At 40.5% G+C, this 22,794-nt stretch overlaps 1 protein-coding gene across 5 annotated transcripts in view; it reads right to left on the bottom strand.

The window, feature by feature from the left end:
• Positions 1 to 22,794, bottom strand: part of eml4 (echinoderm microtubule associated protein like 4) — a 124,521-nt gene that overhangs the window by 78,138 nt on the left and 23,589 nt on the right. Inside the window, exon 1 of one of the 5 annotated variants that reach the window (XM_031901658.1) lies at positions 10,533 to 10,735. Coding sequence (XP_031757518.1) covers positions 10,533 to 10,557 — 25 coding nt within the window. The 5' untranslated portion in view covers positions 10,558 to 10,735. 5 annotated transcript variants of the gene reach the window in all.

The following is a 22,794-nucleotide window of genomic DNA, read 5'->3' as shown; positions in this document are numbered from 1 at the left end:
AAAGGTCACACTAAATGAGGTGCCAATTCAATTATTTAATTCTTTTATTATAATCTGTCCCACATCACGTGATCACTCGAGTATCCATCCATGCCAAAATGATAAATCCCAATATATACAGTGGAGGAAATAATTATTTGACCCCTCACTGATTTTGTAAGTTTGTCCAATGACAAAGAAATGAAAAGTCTCAGAACAGTATCATTTCAATGGTAGGTTTATTTTAACAGTGGCAGATAGCACATCAAAAGGAAAATCGAAAAAATAACTTTAAATAAAAGATAGCAACTGATTTGCATTTCATTGAGTGAAATAAGTTTTTGAACCCCTACCAACCATTAAGAGTTCTGGCTCCCACAGATTGGTTAGACACTTCTACTCAATTAGTCAACCTCATTAAGGACACCTGTCTTAACTAGTCACCTGTATAAAAGACACCTGTCCACAGAATCAATCAATCAAGCAGACTCCAAACTCTCCAACATGGGAAAGACCAAAGAGCTGTCCAAGGATGTCAGAGACAAAATTGTAGACCTGCACAAGGCTGGAATGGGCTACAAAACCATTAGCAAGAAGCTGGGAGAGAAGGTGACAACTGTTGGTGTGATTGTTCGAAAATGGAAGGAGCACAAAATGACCATCAATCGACCTCGCTCTGGGGCTCCACGCAAGATCTCACCTCGTGGGGTGTCAATGATTCTGAGAAAGGTGAAAAAGCATCCTAGAACTACACGGGAGGAGTTAGTTAATGACCTCAAATTAGCAGGCACCACAGTCACCAAGAAAACCATTGGAAACACATTACACCGCAATGGATTAAAATCCTGCAGGGCTCGCAAGGTCCCCCTGCTCAAGAAGGCACATGTGCAGGCCCGTCTGAAGTTTGCCAATGAACACCTGAATGATTCTGTGAGTGACTGGGAGAAGGTGCTGTGGTCTGATGAGACCAAAATAGAGCTCTTTGGCATTAACTCAACTCGCTGTGTTTGGAGGAAGAAAAATGCTGCCTATGACCCCCAAAACACCGTCCCCACCGTCAAGCATGGGGGTGGAAACATTTTGCTTTGGGGTGTTTTTCTGCTAAGGGCACAGGACAACTTATTCGCATTAACTGGAAAATGGACGGAGCCATGTATCGTGAAATCCTGAACGACAACCTCCTTCCCTCTGCCAGGAAACTGAAAATGGGTCGTGGATGGGTGTTCCAGCACGACAATGACCCAAAACATACAGCAAAGGCAACAAAGGAGTGGCTCAAGAAGAAGCACATTAAGGTCATAGAGTGGCCTAGTCAGTCTCCGGACCTTAATCCAATAGAAAACCTATGGAGGGAGCTCAAGCTCCGAGTTGCACAGAGACAGCCTCGAAACCTTAGGGATTTAGAGATGATCTGCAAAGAGGAGCGGGACCAACATTCCTCCTAAAATGTGCGCAAACTTGGTCATCAATTACAAGAAACGTTTGACCTCTGTGCTTGCAAACAAGGGTTTTTCCACTAAATATTAAGTCTTTTTTTGTTAGAGGGTTCAAAAACTTATTTCACTCAACGAAATGCAAATCAGTTGCTATCTTTTATTTAAAGTTATTTTTTCGATTTTCCTTTTGATGTGCTATCTGCCACTGTTAAAATAAACCTACCATTGAAATGATACTGTTCTGAGACTTTTCATTTCTTTGTCATTGGACAAACTTACAAAATCAGTGAGGGGTCAAATAATTATTTCCTCCACTGTAAATCTGCAGGAAAATGTTAGGGTATAGGGTATCTTTAACAGGGGTCAGTTACTGCACCAAGTGGTTAAAAAGAAGCTGTTTTTCTGCGGAAGCATAAGGTTTAGGTATAGCAGAAAGGCAGGGGCTCAGCTGAACAGAAGGCGCAGTGGCTGGGGGCGGCAGGAAGGAAAGAACACAAAGCAGCATGATGGAGTTAAGAGGCGTCTGCTAAGCCCTATCTGAAATGTCCTCACATGCCCTTCTGGGATACACGGCTGCGCTGCTGGTATATGTGCACAGCATCAGGTATACTTATCATAAATAAAGTTGTATTTACCTGTGATCACATGTGCAAACTTTTTTTTTTTTTTATCTACCTGTGTTTCCCCACTGACCATTAAAGAGGAATTTATCGCCCATTTAGCCATAAGTAGTAAGTTATATATATATATATAAGGCAGGAAGAGCTTTATACATTCAAATAAAGTCCCCTACCCTAAAAAAAAATGATTTCTTTTTTCCTCTGTACTAATACTAATACTTTTTTCCTTGTACTTGGTGCTTACTTAGATATAATTAATCCTTATAGGAGGCAAAACAATACTATTGGATTTATTTAAAAGATTTTCTCAGTGGACTGAAGATCCAAATTATGAAAAGACCCCTTATCCGGAAAACCCCAAGTCCCAAGCATTCTGGATAGGGATGCACCGAATCCAGGATTTGGTTCTGGATTCGGCCTTTTCAGCAGGATTCAGATTCGGTCAAATCTATGGTCCAGGCCAGGCCGAACCAAACCCGAATCCTAAAAATCATGTGACTTTTTGTCACGTGAACATGGAAGCTGAAATTTTTTTGCCTCGCGCTTTGCATGTGGCAACATTTAACCCTTACAAAACCTAATTAGCATATGCTAATTAGAATTCGTATTGAGTTCGGTATTCGCCCGAATCCTTTGCAAAGATTTGGTGCATCCCTAATTCTGGATAACAGGTTCTATAACTTTACAGTAAGCTGCCAGTGACCCCCTATAACAAAAGCGGGAGTGGTATGGGGCGGGTCAGGGGAGCGGCATGGATGCAGTCGAGGCAGAAGTGACATTGGCCAGAAGATAACAGGCGGAACAAGGCTCAAAGCAAATGAAACAGATAAAAGTAATAAAAGTAACAGTTATAAATATAAGCTTTTCCAACTAAGTACAAACCATGATAAAAGCATAATCTTAAGCGACTCATATGAGCTGATTTTACCTCACACATCAGTCAGTATGAATCTATGGACAGTCACTATGTATCCAGCCGATTTCCTTGGGGGAAAAAAAATAGCCTGAAACTATCAAAAACCAAAGTGCTTTAAAGGAAGACAGTGGCCTTTAATGCTGCCTGTCTGCCTGACCTTTGCGGTTAAGCAATGTTAGTATTATTCTTTCTGTTCAGAGTTGGGAACGTGCCTGTTTGAATACAGTGCGGGGAATCTCACACAGGCTTCTCATTGTAACAAAGAGGTGAGAGAGCGGAGAGAGGTACTAGGTGGCAAGGGCTCGGAACCCATGGGACTATGCACAGTAACCTAGCCCAGGCCCTGCAGCCTATAGTCACGGCAAATAGAGGTCACCGTTGTTCCAATCTCTGAATGAGGCTACCTTGTGGGAGGTACTCTCGCTCCGCTCACGTACAGAAACCCATTGTTTTGCCTCCCATAAGGGGTAATTATATCTTAGTTGGGATCAAGTACAGGTACTGTTTTATTATTACAGAGAAAAGGGAATCATTTAACCATTAAATAAACCCAATAGGGCTGTTCTGCCCCCAATAAGGGGTAATTATATCTTAGTTGGGATCAAGTACAGGTACTGTTTTATTATTACAGAGAAAAGGGAATCATTTAACCATTAATTAAACCCAATAGGGCTGTTCTGCCCCTAATAAGGAGTAATTATATCTTAGTTGGGATCAAGTACAAGGTACTGTTTTATTATTACAGAGAAAAGGGAATCATTTAACCATTAAATAAACCCAATAGGGCTGTTCTGCCCCCAATAAGGGGTAATTATATCTTAGTTGGGATCAAGTACAGGTACTGTTTTATTATTACAGAGAAAAGGGAATCATTTAACCATTAAATAAACCCAATAGGGCTGTTCTTCCCCAATAAGGGGTAATTATATCTTAGTTGGGATCAAGTACAAGGTACTGTTTTACTATTTCAGTGAAAAAGGAAACCATATTTTAAACGTGAATTAATATTTTTCAATGGAGTTCATGGGAGATGGCCTTTCTGTTATTCTGAACTTTCTGGATAATGGGTTTCCGGATAAGAGGTCCAATACCTGTAAAATGCAGCCTTTTAATGACTTTAATGTAATAATATGGTTTAGAACAGTTCCCTAATCCCAGCCCCCTGTTCCCCTGCTGATCTTGCTGACTATTTTGGGGCTTTTTAACAAATTTTGGTTTAGAAGCCGGAGTTCCCCGTCTGTGATCAGTCATTTGATCCATTAGGTCAAAAATCTTCATTTTAATGAGATTCCTGTGTAATAAGCCCCATGTAAAACCCTGACTGGCACATGAATGGAAAATAAACATCACTTATTAGGTGGGTACATTTGGCCTTTAACTTTGTGACCTTTTATTAAAACATGTGCGCCACGTGTTATTTAAGTGACAGACATGACAGATGAGTGGCTAATAACAGAAAGCTAAATCTGCTCCTGTCTCCTATGCATTCTTTTACTGATTGAACTTCCGAGTCTGGACGAGATAATCACGGTATTGTTGCTGGGCTAAACCTCATCAATTTGGAATAAAAACATTAATTCCAAAATAATCTCTAGGCTTTAGAGCCCTGTGGAAAAAAAAACTGTTTTGTTAATTCTTTATAAAGGAGGGGGATAAAGGAGGGGGTTAAAAGGGTATGAAAACTCGCCTCGCTAAAACAAAAAAAAATTGGAAGACTTATTTGGTCACGTCTCATTTAAAGGGGATATAACCCCCAAAATAACTTTTAAAATATGCATTAAAAGACACCTATTATAGGAAAATTGTTTCCCACTGGAGGTGCAGGCTAAAAGGACCCACCACTCCTGGGGGGGGAAAAATGCTTCCAAACAGCAATAAGCCGTCCACACTAGGAGAGAGCTCTTGGTGCAGGCAGCCATGTTGGCAGGCAGCCATGTTGGGACCTTGCAATAACTAAATTGAACTGCCACCGGTTTCTATATTTTGAGTTGTGTTACAACTGAAATACTGCTTTCAAATGCAATTAAATGTATGAATGACTTAATGAAATATTTAATGAAAGAGTATTGGAAAGTTTCTTAGATACTTGCGTTCATTAGTAAAAATGTTATTTTTGGCTCCCGCCCCCTCTAACGCTGAAGCATTCATATAGAGCAAATAATTTTTTCTATTTTTGTTAGAAATACTCGGACATGGTTTGTCTCGGAACGGAACGCCACTGGCAGTGTTTCATGGCAGAGAGTGGGTGTCAGTTGCCGACAGGAGCCTTAGCACAAGCACCAGGGTAACAGGATGACTGCTCATTGGCTCTAATGTCGCTCGTGATGTCAAAATAGTGAAAGTGCTTACATACATGGGATACATTGGGCCATACCATACATACCATGCAGCCGTGCTAGTGTTACATTAGGCCACTGTCTATTCACAGCTCTGCAGTTTCACTTCCCATTTGGCTAGAGGAATAGCAACGTGTTGCAATCACTGTGGGACCCCCAGGCCTGTACACCGTACGTTGGCTTTTTTAGTCTCCATTCAACCCCTGGCTCTCTTCCCCAAGAGAAAACTTTAAGCCAAAACAAGGACCTTCTTTGTATGAATGTCAAGACTACACCTTTCACAGAGCAGTTGCCATATTGCAGCACAACTTTAGGTTGTTGCCCAATAGGCTAGGATGCTTTTTAAAGCTGTATTACAGCCAAGGAACAGGAACAAGAAAAGAATGTACAGGAAACTGCTTCTTCCATACTCAGGCCCGCAGCATATCAGCCCATAGGGCACACAGGAGGGCCTGCCCAACCTATATCAGGCTACAAATTGCCAAATATCTATTGGGCAGGTTTGAGAATCCCATCGGGTGAGGGTCACATTACCGTCCAGCATAATTTGATTGTGGGCCCTTGAGCCATCCATCAGATCAAATCTGTAATGTGGGAGGCCAAATGGTTAAGAGATTCCCTTGTTTTGTAAGCAAAAATTTAGCATGTGTGGCCATCTTAAAATTTGTACAGGTATGGGACCTATTATCCAGAATGCTCAGGACCTGGGGTTTTCCAGATAAGAGATCTTTCTGTAATTTGGATCTCCATAACTTAAGTCTGCTAAAAATCATTTAAACATTGAATAAACCCAATAGGATTGTTCTGCCCTCAATAAGGATTAATTATATCTTAGTTGGGATCAAGTACAGGTACTGTTTTATTATTACAGAGAAAAGGGAATCATTTAAACATGAAATAAACCCAATAGGGCTGTTCTGCCCCAATAAGGGGTAATTATATCTTAGTTGGGATCAAGTACAGGTACTGTTTTATTATTACAGAGAAAAGGGAATCATTTAACCATGAAATAAACCCAATAGGGCTGTTGTGCCCCCAATAAGGATTAATTATATCTTAGTTGGGATCAAGTACAGGTACTGTTTTATTATTACAGAGAAAAGGGAATCATTTAACCAATGAATAAACCCAATAGGGCTGTTCTGCCCCAATAAGGGGTAATTATATCTTAGTTGGGATCAAGTACAGGTACTGTTTTATTATTACAGAGAAAAGGGAATCATTTAACCATTAAATAAACCCAATAGGGCTGTTCTGCCCCAATAAGGGGTAATTATATCTTAGTTGGGATCAAGTACAGGTACTGTTTTATTATTACAGAGAAAAGGGAATCATTTTTAAAAATGTGAATTATTTGCTTATAATGGAGTCTATGGGAGATGGCCTTTCCATAATTCTGAACTTTCTGAATAACGGGTTTCCGGATAAGGGATCCCATTTCACAAATAAGCTTTGTAAAAATGCTGCTCTAAAGACCATACCACAACACTCCAAGCTGCAGAAATCTAACGGCAATGGGACACGGCTATTCCAGTTGGAGTGAATCACTCCCCATTCATTTAAACAATAATCTCCTGTAATCCACAGACAAAAACACAGCTACAGAATGTTCTTTGCCCACAGTAAGCTTTCCTCCAATTTATAAGTTCCCTAAATGCCAAAAGCACACTATATATTAGTTTCTATAAAACTCTGGTGAACTCTGGCTTCTGAACCAAAATTAAAAACCCCAATATACCTATCACTGTAAATCTGTCTCTTCATAAAGTAGGAATAAATACCATATTTGCTGAAATCCAGCTGCTAAACAGTTCTTCTCTTTCTGCATCATTTGTAACCCTGGCAGGGGAGGAGGGACTAAAACACTGATTTTACAAATTGTAACGACTTCCCCACATCTTACAGACAGCATGCAGGAACTACTTAACCCACAATGCATTGCACTGTGATTCTCCTTATTGACGTGTGCAGGGAAATGTGGGATTTGGATTCAGGCTAAAGGCAGGTTGAGGACAGGCGACTACTGTTATATTTTATTTGAGTCACAAAGTAGCCAGCCAGATCAGCAGGGGAACAGGGGGCGGGGCTTAGGTAACTGTTCCAAACTTATTACATTAAAAATCATGAAAAGGCTGCATATTTGTTAACTGATGCATAGTGCAAAGTTGCTTGAAATTATGTGTGTGTGTGTTTGGGTGGAATAGATCCACAATCTTCAATAAGTGTCCCGTTGGGTTAAGATCAGGACTGGCAAGGCCATGGCTTGTGGTTTTCATCTATTTCATACTCATCAAATCCTTTAATGACCACACACGCCCTCTCCTTGTAGATGAAATGGGCTAAAATATGGGAAATGTACCACAAAGCATAGGTTTCTGCTGTACATTCACTCATCAGCTTGTCAACCGCACCATGAAAACCGACTCCTCTGCGTTCAGCTGGTAAGAACATACCTCCTGTGTTCTACAAAATCTTGAGAGGCCCATGTCAGTACCTTTTTGCTCATATATTCTCCAAAATTAGGAATATGAGAGATACAATTTACTCTCTTTGCTTTATGTCCAAACTGGCCAACCACCAATTTGCCATAATATCAAACAGGTGGACCTTTAAACTTACACTGATTTATTGATGACAAATCTCGTTTGTTTTCAGCGTTCTGACACCACCATGGGAGAAGATTAATGTAATCCTAGCAGCATAATAAACTTTCCAATTTAGACCATTTTTGGAGTTGACGAGGCAGGATGGAAACGTAAGCGTTTTTGGAAAACCCTTGGGGAAGACAAAGATGAAAACTGCTCTGTAATTCTTATTGTAAGGAAGCTATTAAACCAATTTCAGAAATGCGGATCGTGGAGCAGCTTGCCTGGAATGATCTTTAAATAACCCTGCCATCATCGCCTGCTTAATTCTGGGACCACTCCTCCAAATTCCACAGCCAGATGGCCTTTCTACAACTCTCCATAAAGTTGTCTCGTTACTTGTTTTCATTTCTAGAAAGGGTAAAATAGTACCCTCTGTGCGTATGGACAATATTTTTCTGGCTGGGTTTTATTTACTGGGAAGGCTTTAGCCCACCACATGGCTTTAGAAGTTACAAATGGGCGAAACTGTTGCTCGGTTGACCAGATTCCTCGCTAATATCCCCAACAAATAGACAGGTCGGGTCAAAGGCCGCAGAGGTACAGCTGACAATTGAACATGCCTTTGGAAAGTGAAACTGTTTACACGGATCAATTCAGCTTTTCTTCAGCCTATGAGAAATGAAAAACAGGCCTCGCTCTGTCAGAATGCTCAGAATCTGCCAAGTGTTTGGCAGGGAGGAACTGCAAGAAATATTTATACTGTGAATATTACATTACCTCCTATTACAAATACTAATATTAGGGAACTCGTTATTAGCCTACACAATTTCAAATTGCCATGAGGTTAATAAGAGCCCAGCAAGATGGAATGAAATGGCAACACTGTCCATAAACAAAGGAAAGCTAAGCTTCAAAACTGTCTGTAAACCAAAAATAACTTGAATTCCTGCAATTCCCATCACTAAAACCCATTAGAAATCCTTGTCAGTGCAGGTTTTCAGCAATAAAAACACAAAAGAACAGCAATTCTAAATGACCATGTGATACGCATCTTGATTTGTTTTCTTAACGTAACTAATGCCCAATATGGTGACAATAATTAGCCTGCAATAACCAAAATCTTGTTGGCTGGAGAGGTGTGGGATAGATACAGCTGATGTATCTATCAGCAGAACAATGGGCAGGTAACATGGAGTAGGACAAATAGCTTATCTGAAAGCAATTGCATTGGGAAGTGCTGGCTCTTGCTGAAAGCTCAGACTCAGGCACAATGACCCACGATGACTGAATACACACCAATATTGCAACAACAAAAAAAAATATACAATATATATTTATTGGTTCCAGAATGACATTTTAAATAGTAGAATGAATTATTTGCAACGTACACAGTATAATTTAGTAATAAAAACTACACCATAAACTTTTTTGAGAATGCTAGGTCCTGCGGCTCAAGAACAGTTGGAAGACCTCAAGTTGCCCGTCTTTGCTCCAATGATTCATTTACCCATAGTAACAGCCGCTGCTTTGCAGATCTAATCCTTGCTTTTTAATGAGACTGCTCTATTATTATCCTTAATCTCTTTTTATTCAATTTAATTGCTGTATTTGATCCCATATACCCTTAATTATACACTTAAGAGCGAACAAATGATACGGTAGGGTGAGAGGAGCTTGTAGAATACACAGTCGAGGAGTGTGACAGCATGACGATTCATGACTTGTACATGAATACCCTTCAAAGCCACATAAATGCAGTTTTTTTACACAGCAGCTTTACGGGAAAATATTTAACCCCTTCAAGCCAACACACCTTACATATCTAGGTACAATGCACAGAGAAGTACCAGACATCTATTTCCCAGGGCATGGGCATACGGGGCAATAAACACTTTTGCAAAAGCAATTACTTTACTACCGAACTATCGAGGTGTGGCACATTCATTCATCTACACGCCCAGCGGATGAAAACCATATAATGATTTTATGGCAGCATGTTTTCTTATCATGCATCTTTGTTCTTATATGCGTGCAAACTTAAATCTGAGCGGTAGATTAATGACCTAGGACCTAGAATTACTTTGTACAATGTTCTATTTTATTTGGAACTAGATAAAGAACAAGAGACAGACAGACAGACAGACGGGGGGGAGAAGGCATCTGCAAAGGTGCATAAATCCGTAGCATAAAGCAAAGGTAATTGGGATACAAGGTATAATCATGCCACCGTTAGAGTTAATGTGCCAATGATGGCACCGCACTATTTACCACGAAACATACAGTCATTATAGAGTTACACCTGCCATGTTTAACCTCACGAGGGTTTTAGCCGATGGCAGTTGTGTAACAAATCGACGTTAGGTCCTTATCGGCACATGGTATGATATTCTGCACCAACATTTAATGATTTTTTTTTCTTTCTAACTTCCACACAGTAAAACAAAAAGAAAAATATCCAGCTGAAGGAAGAGGCAGGTTTGGCATGCATTCGCACGCTCCCCTGCAATTAACCCCGTGTTAGACCGCACAGGCACAATTAAGTTGCAGAATGTAGATGGATACAAAGGTAACAAAGGAGCGAATATTTTGAATTGTACAGTAAGGATTCGGATAGGACATTTAATACCAGCTGCAAAGTGCCAACAAGATATACTTACTGCACGCGTTTCCTAGAGAATCCATTGATTGTGCAAAGAAACCGGTGGCTAAAATAAAGGGTTTTCTTCTGTCAGTTTTATGCTGAGTTCATCTATGGTTTCTCCTGAGCATTCATTGCAAACCCATGCAGGCTTCTGGCGGCAGGGCTTTCCTGAAACAATAAGGCAGCAGCAGCAACTGGCAGACGTTTCCCTAGGAAAGCATTGCCTGCTACGAGCAAAGGTTACATTTGAATAGTTGAAACTACTTGGTAGAGGCGTGCCTGCTTAACCCCGACACGGCCACGTCACGTGGTTGCCTTTAACAAACACGGCTTCCTGAAAGCAAACTGGTCTTAAAGGCACATGGCAAGCTTCCATCAGTTTATCCCATGGCAGGGGGTTTGCCCTTGAGAGGGGGGGATATATATCACTGTGTGACTGTAGCCACAAACCCACTCCCATGCAAGTGCAACGTATATAGAGGGGCTCCGTCATGCAGAATAAGTGCTATGTAACAGAACCATGAATAGTGTCTCTGTGCTAATGAGTACTATGGCTCCACTTACTGCTCAACCCCCTAATTATTCCATTAGTGATTGCATTTTTGCTAAATACCATATTCCTACGGCCCACCCCTCATACACATGATTCCTCTCCCAACTGTCCAATTTTCGCGGGACAGTCTTGATTTTAACAGCTCAGGCCGCAGTCTCTGATTCTTACCGAAAAGCCCCTCATTTCTCTTTGATCTTCAGCACTGAACGCTAAAAAAAGATACAAAGTTTCTCAAACTTATTTAAATAAGTAGCTTTTGGCAGAGAGCCCAGAAACGTTAACAAGCTACACCTGCGATACAATTGTAACTAATAAGCTTAATAGGTCTCTTGGGGGAACTGAGACTTGCAGCTTAAAGGGCAATTTCACATTTTTTAGCATAACTAATAAAACAATATGTCTCCCACCATAAATTATCTTTCATTTATATAATGGAGACATATTGTACATCATTCCCTGCCTCAGCAGAGCTTACCATCTAAAAGCCCTATGACATTCACATACACACATGGCAGTCATTTTTATCAGAAGCCAGTGGAATGTGGGAGAGACCAGTGCACCCAGTAGAAACTAAGCAAAGACTCCGCTAGAAACTAAGCAAAGACTCCGCTAGAAACTAAGCAAAGACTCCGCTAGAAACTAAGCAAAGACTCCGCTAGAAACTAAGCAAAGACTCCGCTAGAAACTAAGCAAAGACTCCGCTAGAAACTAAGCAAAGACTCCGCTAGAAACTAAGCAAAGACTCCGCTAGAAACTAAGCAAAGACTCCGCTAGAAACTAAGCAAAGACTCCGCTAGAAACTAAGCAAAGACTCCGCTAGAAACTAAGCAAAGACTCCGCTAGAAGCTAAGCAAAGACTCCGCTAGAAGCTAAGCAAAGACTCCGCTAGAAGCTAAGCAAAGACTCCAGTAGAAGCTAAGCAAAGACTCCAGTAGAAGCTAAGCAAAGACTCCAGTAGAAGCTAAGCAAAGACTCCAGTAGAAGCTAAGCAAAGACTCCAGTAGAAGCTAAGCAAAGACTCCAGTAGAAGCTAAGCAAAGACTCCAGTAGAAGCTAAGCAAAGACTCCAGTAGAAGCTAAGCAAAGACTCCAGTAGAAGCTAAGCAAAGACTCCAGTAGAAGCTAAGCAAAGACTCCAGTAGAAGCTAAGCAAAGACACCAGTAGAAGCTAAGCAAAGACACCAGTAGAAGCTAAGCAAAGACACCAGTAGAAACTAAGCAAAGACTCCAGTAGAAGCTAAGCAAACACTCCAGTAGAAGCTAAGCAAAGACTCCAGTAGAAGCTAAGCAAAGACTCCAGTAGAAGCTAAGCAAAGACTCCAGTAGAAACTAAGCAAAGACTCCAGCCCTGGCTAGAAAGGAACCCTAACCACTGAGTCACTGGACTGAGTTTACTCAACGTTTCCTCACACTGTGCAAGAGGTTTATGAGGTCTCCTTGTAAAAGAGGTTTATAAGGTCCCCTTGGCATAATAAACAGATATAATAAGTACAAAGCATCCAGAATATTTTGTAGCAGATTATTAGTAGCTATTATTACCAATCGGCACAACAGGGATGCCTCACCTGCGGCCCTCCAGCCATTGACAGGCAGGCATCATGCACTAACTAAATCTTCTAAAAACCAGTCTTGACAATGCAGTTCAGTCTCCTTCACTCTTAGATTCTTCCCCCCATGATGTCATGGCCACACCTGCTTATGTCATGATATGCCCCCTTGTAAAAAAGAGGTGCCTATTGGGCATGTTCATCGCCTTTGCTCCAATTAAAGTCAATCACGCAGTAGGCATCTTGTTGAGGTCATCATAGTTGGGGAAAGCAAGACTCAGAAAGCAAAAAGAGGTGGAGCTTCATTCTAGACAAGGAAGTCAATAAAAGAGCTGTAGTTGAACTGGGTGTAATAGAGAAACTAAATATATCTGGATGCAGGGGGGAAAGTATGTTATCCTAGGAGCTGTACAGACTAATTTTAGAGATTTTTTTTTTTTTTTTAATTTACTTATTCTTTAAAGGTAAACTTATAATCAACTATGGTTCTTTCTGTTACAGAGACACATAAATCAGGTAACACGGACTACCACAGTAAAAAAAAAAAAAAATACCCATACATAAAAACCCTTGTATCATAGCAGACGCTGTAAAGTAAAAAAAAAAAAAATAATGGACAACATTTAAAATTTTTAAAAAATGGAATCAATTTTGATATATAATATTTAAGATAAGTCACAAAAATGCATAGTTCCCCAAGACTGTATTTCTTTCAGGCCTGAAGTGATTAAGACAGGTGCGTGGCACTGAAGGCACAAATTAGACCTGATACCATCTGAGCATCTCTGCACCCTATCTAGTGTTAAATCTTTACTGTCATGATTTTCCGCAGCCAGAAATTCTATCCAGTAGTATGCGATGGTGTTATATTTGGCACAGACACACATGCAAGTCCAAAGCCAATTTTTTGGAGACGACCACTTTCACTTACATTTTTCATCTCTTTATTCCCAAAAGGCAGCACACATCAGCGGGAAGGACAGAGACATCATTAGACTTGACCGGGAGCCATGAGAATGACTCCTATTAAGATGCACAGCGATGATCTAGTGGCACAAAAATTGCGAGGCTTACGGGCAACCCTGGAGCAGGAATCCTGAATGAACTCTAGCCAAAAGGATTACCAGCGAAAAGCCAACAAAGCACCGGCGTATGTTGCCAAAGTACGGTAAAGAATTTTGATGATGTGATAGGTATTTATATATATATAATTTTTTTTTTTTTTTTTTAAACAAGATAGCGGCATGCCATATAAGAAAGTAAAATATGCAATAGAATAATAGAAAAATATATATTTAGGGATGGATACACTGGTAAGAAAAATATTTGCTTGCTTATAAGTACAGGTATGAGACCTGTTATCCAGAATGCTCAGGACCTGGGGTTTTCCAGATAAGGGGTCTTTCCGTAATATGGATCTCCATACCTCCATACTTATCAGTACTGTACCTTTAAAGCTCCCAGACCTACAGAGTGCCGGAGGTTCAGCTACTTGATATAACTTGCACTTATGTTAAGTAGTTGTTAACATTGACAGGCCTGCATGCTCTACTGACAGGACAGGAAAGACACCAGGTTGTAAAAAAAAAATATATTATATATTATATTATATATATATATATATTTTTTTTTTTTTTGTTCTATCAAGTTAGGGAACACCTCCACATATGTATCGGTGAAATGTTACCCCCGCACCTTCAAATAGACTAGTTTACTTTCAAACTATCAGTGTACAAATGTATATTTTTTATACATATAACTCAGCTCGTTTGCAGTAAATACTTGATAAGTACGTTCCAATTTTATGTTGTAATTAAAGCACTTGGTCAATTACAAGGTTCTGTTTTATTATTACAATGAAAAAGGGTAATATGTTTTAAAATTTTGGATTATTTGATTAAAATGGAGTCTATGGAAGATGAACTTCCCGTAATTCAGATATTTCTGGATAAAAGGTTTCCAGATAACTGATCCCATACCTGTACTATAACGTCCCTTTAACATTTTTCTGGCTTTCTTAAGCCCCTTGCTCTGAACTACAGAACAGGTATGGGACCTGTTATCCAGAATGCTTGGGACCTGGGGTTTTCCGGATAAGGGATCTTTTTGTAATTCAGATCTCCTAACTTGAGTCTGCTGAAATAATTAAACAGTAATTAAGCCCAATAGGATTGTTCTGCCCCAATAAGGGGTAATTATATCTTAGTTGGGATCAAGTACAGGTACTGTTTTATTATTACAGAGAAAAGGGAATCATTTAACCATTAAATAAACCCAATAGGGCTGTTCTGTCCCCAATAAGGGGTAATTATATCTTAGTTGGGATCAAGTACAGGTACTGTTTTATTATTACAGAGAAAAGGGAATCATTTAACCATTAAATAAACCCAATAGGGCTGTTCTGCCCCCAATAAGGGGTAATTATATCTTAGTTGGGATCAAGTACAGGTACTGTTTTATTATTACAGAGAAAAGGGAATCATTTAACCATTAAATAAACCCAATAGGACTGTTCTGCCCCCAATAAGGGGTAATTATATCTTAGTTGGGATCAAGTACAGGTACTGTTTTATTATTACAGAGAAAAGGCAATCATTTAACCATGAAATAAACCCAATAGGGCTGTTCTGCCCCCAATAAGGGGTAATTATATCTTAGTTGGGATCAAGTACAGGTACTGTTTTATTATTACAGAGAAAAGGGAATAATTTAAACATGAAATAAACCCAATAGGGCTGTTCTGCCCCCAAAAATGTGAATTATTTGATTAAAATGGAGTCTATGGGAGATGGCCTTTTGGTAATTCTAAACTTTCTAGATAACGGGTTTCCAGATAAGGGGTTCGACACCTGTACATCTCCTTTCTTCTAAGGAAATGTTGCTTTCACTCGCAGGTGTTTTACCGATATTATTTTGAAAAAGAACGATTATATTCTCACCATACGATGTAGGCAGTCAAACTTGAAAAACTGGTCTTAATATCAAACACATAGCACTTTCACTACAAAGAAATGATATGCTGTAGCAATACAACACTACCCCAGGCTCATTTTATTTATAAAACAATTAGCTGAATTCTGCACTAAAACAAACACACAGTAGCCGCTCCTTATAAATCAGTTGTTCCTCCCCAATACTTTCAATACAATAAATCAATTACAGGTATGGGACCGGTTATCCAGAATGCTCAGGAGCGGAGGTTTTCCAGATAATGGATTTTTTCATTACTTGGATCTCCACACCTTAACTTAAAACTCACCTTAACACAAAAATCATTTAAACATTAAGTAAACCCAATAGGGGTGTTCTGCCCCCAATAAGGGGTAATTATATCTTAGTTGGGATCAAATACAGGTACTGTTTTATTATTACAGAGAAAAGGGAATCATTTAACCATTAAATAAACCCAATAGGACTGTTCTGCCCCCAATAAGGGGTAATTATATCTTAGTTGGGATCAAATACAGGTACTGTTTTATTATTACAGAGAAAAGGGAATCATTTAACCATTAAATAAACCCAATAGGGCTGTTCTGCCCCCAATAAGGGGTAATTATATCTTAGTTGGGATCAAATACAGGTACTGTTTTATTATTACAGAGAAAAGGGAATCATTTAACCATTAAATAAACCCAATAGGGCTGTTCTGCCCCCAATAAGGGGTAATTATATCTTAGTTGGGATCAAGTACAGGTACTGTTTTATTATTACAGAGAAAAGGGAATCATTTAACCATGAAATAAACCCAATAGGGCTGTTCTGCCCCCAATAAGGGATAATTATATCTTAGTTGGGATTAAGTAAAAGGTGCTATTATTACAGAGAAACTTTTAAAAACTAGAATAAATTGTCTTATAATGCAGTCTAGAATATTCTGGATAACTGACTTCCAAATAATGGATCCCCAACTTTTGCTTTAGGCCTGATAGTGAACCAGAAATAAGATTTCTTTCAGAACTTTCAAAAACTGCAGTCTCTGTTCTGCTCTCATCCCCCAATGCAAAGTATCCTGGGTTTGTTTGCACAGCCATATTTACTCTGCAAATAGAGCCAATTTGTTCACAGGTGTCTATGAGTTCAGATGAATGATAAGGTACTCATTGGAATAATATTAAGTATAGATACGTTAGCAGCTAAAATATACTGCGTACCTACAATAATATAAAAAAATGAAAACTCTTTAATTTTTACATATGTGTAGAGATACCCAACTCAGCATCATAAAGCCACTCACTCTTTTCATGTGTGCCATACATAGAGACTTAAGGTGCTGCTGGAAGATAAAAGCTGCTGAAAGATGGAGTCGGCAGCTTATTGGCCCCCGTATAGGGCTCTAACCCAGGCCTGGCCAACCTATATCAGATTAGTATGAGGATTGCATTGGTGCATGGATAAAGTCCTCATCCTAAATAAAAGCTGCCGACAGACTGAGCCGACAGCACATGTATAAGGCCCTCAAACGGACCAACATCTGTCCGAAAATAGGGCATATGTTGATCAGACAGGAGCGCCATTGGCACGTTGATCCGGTCTTTGTCTCAACAGCTAGTATGATCTCAATGTGAGCCAAGAGCCAAACGGTCTGATCAATCCAGTATCGCCCACCTCAAGGTTGGTATATCGGGAAAAAAAAAAAAAAAAAAAACACGTCTCAGTGACAACAGTTGCTGGGCAGCACATATATAATAAGCAAAGATGATGGGAAACTATATTCTAAAACAGAGTTGGGATCATTAGAGGCCCGTAGTATGTCATTTTATGACTTCAATAATTAAATGTAACCTGAGGGTCCATCAAGTTTAACTTTTCTAAGTAAACCCAGCACACACAAACCCATACCGACCTATCTATCCACTCACATACAGACCCATACTGACCTATCTATCCACTCACATACAGACCCATACCGACCTATCTATCCACTCACATACAGACCCACACTGACCTATCTATCCACTCACATACAGACCCACACTGACCTATCTATCCACTCACATACAGACCCACACTGACCTATCTATCCACTCACATACAGACCCATACTGACCTATCTATCCACTCACATACAGACCCATACCGAACTATCTATACACTCACATACATAAATCATATATACCAACATCAATACTAACTGTTTCACTGTTTTCCAGAGTTAGATCGGTACAAAAAGAAAGAAAAAATAAATGTAAAAAAAGGACAACAAAAAACAACAAAAGTCAAAGGAAAAAAAAAAAAGAAAAGCCATCTATACTCCATGCTCCTATACTTGACAAAGGTACACGGCTGCTTCTGTGAGCAGACAAAGCCAACAGTGCATAACTGGGTGCAGTCGAGAGACACATCCCAAACAGAACCTGTATTATTTTACATTGTACAAAAACTGAAATAATTACGTATACAAAATGAAGAAAAATACCCTAAACTGAACACAGTAACGTTTTATTTGCAGGAAATTATGTTTTGTGTGATAACACTGGACCTTGAGCGGTCTGTTTATTTTCATAACCTTGAGATTAAATAGATTTATGTAACATGCAATATCAGCAGAGGTTTGCTTCTTAAATTCAGCACAATCCTAGTCTTTGACTAATCATTCTGTGCACATTATTTGCTTACATAATACCTGTCATAGACTAATCTCTACTTTGCTCCATATCAACGGAGCCTTTACATCAAATGCGTAGGAAATTTCCACGAAAGTGCATCATCTATAACAGGCTGATGGGTAGCCAGGGTAGGTTTGCCTCTGGAATGCTGTATATTTCATGTGGAATTTTAAAAGCTGCCCATTAAGAGAAGGCTGTGTTGACAGAACCTATGATCTCTGAGAATTTCAACCTTTTTGACCCCCATGCACCCCAGCTTTTTCCAGCATTTAGGATACATATACTACCAAGGAAGACAAGAGGATCGGCCATTCACTAACAAAAAAACAAGTATCACCAAGCAAACCCTACCTACAGTTACCACTAGTTGGGTTTTAGCAGACTTTCTCAATGCATTTAACTGCCCATGAAAAAAAAGAGATCAGGCCATAACCATAAAGGCTACACTATAGGCCAGAACATTTAAAAAGGTCTTTGAGAAGATACATATAGACCAGTGCTGTCCAACTTCTACGTTGCCGAGGGCCGGAATTTCTCTAGCATACATGGTGGAGGGCCGCTAATGGAAGCCAGTTTTGACCACTCCCCTTTTTGAAACCACACCCACTTCAAACCACACCTATTTTATCACAATGGTGGTAGCACAGCAAAATCCCAAATGCTTGGTCCTTACTGTGGGGATATCAACCATCATTCATATGTGAAAGAATTATGTCATATTAAGATATACCCTTAAATTCCATATGCCTCCTCCTCCCCTGTGGATAGCAGAGCAACATAATTACACACCTTTGGGACCATTTAATGGCTATTTCCAACTGCTAACAAACTCTCACAACAAACCCCTGCCAGGTTCACCTCCCACAAGCAGCATAGGGCAAGCAGAGTATGGCACACACAGGCAGCACTCTGCCTGTCCTATGCTGTCTGTGTGTGCCATACTCTGCCTGCCCTACCCTTCCTGTGTGTGCCATACTCTGCCTGCCCTACCCTGCCTGTGTGTGCCATACTCTGCCTGCCCTACCCTTCCTGTGTGTGCCATACTCTGCCTGCCCTACCCTGACTGTGTGTGCCATACTCTGCCTGCCCTACCCTTCCTGTGTGTGCGCCATACTCTGCCTGCCCTACCCTGACTGTGTGTGCCATACTCTGCCTGCCCTACCCTGACTGTGTGTGCCATACTCTGCCTGCACTACCCTGACTGTGTGTGCCATACTCTGCCTGCACTACCCTTCCTGTGTGTGCCATACTCTGCCTGCCCTACCCTTCCTGTGTGTGCCATACTCTGCCTGCTCTACCCTGCCTGTGTGTGCCATACTCAGTGAGAGTGGGGACGGGGGGGGTATGAGGGCCAATCCCCAGTGAGAGTGGGGACGGGGGGGGGGTATGAGGGCCAATCCCCAGTGAGAGTGGGGACGAGGGGGGGGGGGGGTATAATCCAGCCTGCGTTGCTTCTGTATATTTGTTTCCCTGATAGAGAGTTAATGTAGATCAGTGCTGTCCAACTTCTACGGTGCCGAGGGCCGGAATTTCTCTAGCATACATGGTGGAGGGCCACTAATGGAAGCCTGTGTGTGCCATACTCTGCCTGCCCTACCCTTCCTGTGTGTGCCATACTCTGCCTGCCCTACCCTTCCTGTGTGTGCCATACTCTGCCTGACCTATGCTGCCTGTGTGTGCCATACTCTGCCTGCCCTACCCTTCCTGTGTGTGCCATACTCTGCCTGACCTATGCTGCCTGTGTGTGCCATACTCTGCCTGCCCTACCCTGACTGTGTGTGCCATACTCTGCCTGCCCTACCCTGACTGTATGTGCCATACTCTGCCTGCACTACCCTTCCTGTGTGTGCCATACTCTGCCTGCCCTACCCTTCCTGTGTGTGCCATACTCTGCCTGCCCTACCCTTCCTGTGTGTGCCATACTCTGCCTGCCCTACCCTGCCTGTGTGTGCCATACTCTGCCTGCCCTACCCTGCCTGTGTGTGCCATACTCTGCCTGCCCTACCCTGACTGTGTGTGCCATACTCTGCCTGCCCTACCCTTCCTGTGTGTGCCATACCCTCCCTGACCTATGCTGCCTGTGTGTGCCATACTCTACCTGCCCTATGCTGGCTGTATGTGCCATACTCTGCCTACAGTACCTATGTCTGAGGTGTGAACAGGGGAACAATGGGGGTGATTACAGCCTGAGCCTGAGGTGTGAACACTGCAGGGGTGAACAATGCAGAAACTAAAAGGTGTGAAAAACACAGGGGATTACATGTTTAAACAATACAGGGGGATTACAGACTGAATCTGAGGTGAGAACCATGCAGGGGGGCAGTTAATCACAGTACTGATACCATTTAAAGCTTACTCAAAGGTAAGCCATCAAAGCAGCCAGACAGGTGGGGGGCCACACAGAGGGGGGTCGCGGGCCGCCAGTTGGACAGCACTGATATAGACTATAAATCAGCCATTAAGACTCTGCTAACCAATGTCTTGAGTCTTTTCCTAAAAAAAGAAAAATAATTTTTGGTCCCATAAAGTGACCTTCCTCAGGGACAAGAACCCAAAACTGTAAGTGATCATCTCTCTAACTCCTATGAACGGGGCCCATTCATTAAACCACAAATTTTTTTTTGGAGAAAGATTTGTATTTTTTCTAAGTTATAGAACTTTTCATAATGTCCACGATAGTGGACGTTAACTTCCACGAAAGTGTTGTATTTTTCGCAAAGACTACAACCATTTCGGAATTCATTCAAGCTTTGGTATTGTGACTATCTTTTGGCCAGGTTTGATCTGTAGAGCGCCATGGAAGGCTTCCAAAATCATACATTGAATGTTTTAAATCAACAGAAAGGTTTTCGTGCTGTTTACGTACGTTTGGATCTGAAAATTTCATGGCTTTCGGAACGCAACCACAATATTTTCGTACGATCGATAAAATAATTTTTGTGACATTTTCATACATCAGAAATTATCGTGGTTACTCCGAAAAATTGTGGTTTAATAAATGGGCCCCTAAGTGTAGAAAATGGCACCAAAAGGAGAAAGGTAACTATTGGAAACAATAAAAAAACACCATAGAGACTAACTCTATGGTATAATGCACTACAATCTTTATGGTAAAGTGCACTACAAACTTTATGATTTAATGCATGAAAAACTTTATGGCACAATGCACCAATATTTACAGTACAGATGAAAAAATATATAGAAAACAAAGTGCCCTAATACTATCTGAACAAAGAAAAAATAAATATATATTTATGTACATGTACAACACTGTGTCTAAAAGCAATGTATGCGTGTATATATATATATAATATATATATATATATATATATATATAAAAAATAGGAATAAATTCATATTGCTTAACAATTTCATATAATAGCTCTAGAAACAAAGAATCAAATGATAGCACTGATGCATCTGCTTTCCTTCAGAGCAATGAAAGGAAGGCGCACAGGCCATGTGTTTAAAGCACAAATTCTGAAGTGATATGTTCATAATAACCTTCCCTTTGGGATTCCAAATTAGATCACCATGGTGCTTCATTAACGACTCGCATAATGCTTTTACTGTTCCGCCACAAAAAGACGTCTCTTAGGAACTTAAGGAATATCACAATGACCATTGTAACAAAAAATGCCAAAAATATTCTGCTGCAAAGCTAATGGTGATGCCTTCAATATAGAATTTGTTAGTAGTTGAAAATAGGATTCATTCACGATAAAGATTTTGGTGATTCAGTGGCTGGGATTAAAATTAATTAAGGCCATTAAACCTAACCATGCCCTGTGGTCCAACCTGAAGCCTCTCAACTATATTCTACCAAGCATGGTCCAGCATATGGCTCTTATGCCACTTTTATTATTCATGATATGAGCTGGCAGTTTACTGAGCAGGCCAAAAGGAAGCTGGCATTTCTCCAGAAAAAAACTGATTCTCTGTGTTTTTTAAATTGCCCTCCTAATTTCCATCTCAGTACTTTCAATGCTGATTGTAAGGATTTTACAGGAGAGTCTGCTGCAAAAGATATTTTGTTGTAGGACCCCTATGTGCCTTTCAGACCTAAAGAATATTACAAATATAGAAAGACTGATATTGCGGATCACCAGGGAACAAATTATCTGGCTGCCAATCATCGTAGCTCAGGAAATAACCTCCCTGAACTCATCTGGTTCATGCCAAAGGATTATCTGGATTGTGAGACTATTTAGGAATGCAGGTCACCAGGAAATTCATAACTATACTGGTTACTCCCTGAAGAAACTATATTGACTATATTAACTATATAGCTCTCCAAGTTCTAAGAGGCCACTTTCAAAGCATGCTGTCCAACTCACATAGTGGCACAGATATCCAACATACCAAATGTACATTGGCAATATATTAGCGGGCCAATGCCTTGAAGCTATAAACTGTCTTAGCAAGTCACAAGACTGCCCCCTGGTAAGAAACAAGAAACAACCACAATCCAGGAGTTAAGGTGGCCATAAACCTCCCCCCCAAATATGCCCACCTCCCATAGGCGATACCGGATTGCAATGATGGGAATAGGAGTTGTTGGAGCAAGGACCA

This window comes from Xenopus tropicalis, chromosome 5 (genome assembly GCF_000004195.4).
Source record: "Xenopus tropicalis strain Nigerian chromosome 5, UCB_Xtro_10.0, whole genome shotgun sequence".
NCBI lineage: Eukaryota > Metazoa > Chordata > Amphibia > Anura > Pipidae > Xenopus > Xenopus tropicalis.
This window is presented reverse-complemented; position numbering and strand designations above follow the sequence as displayed.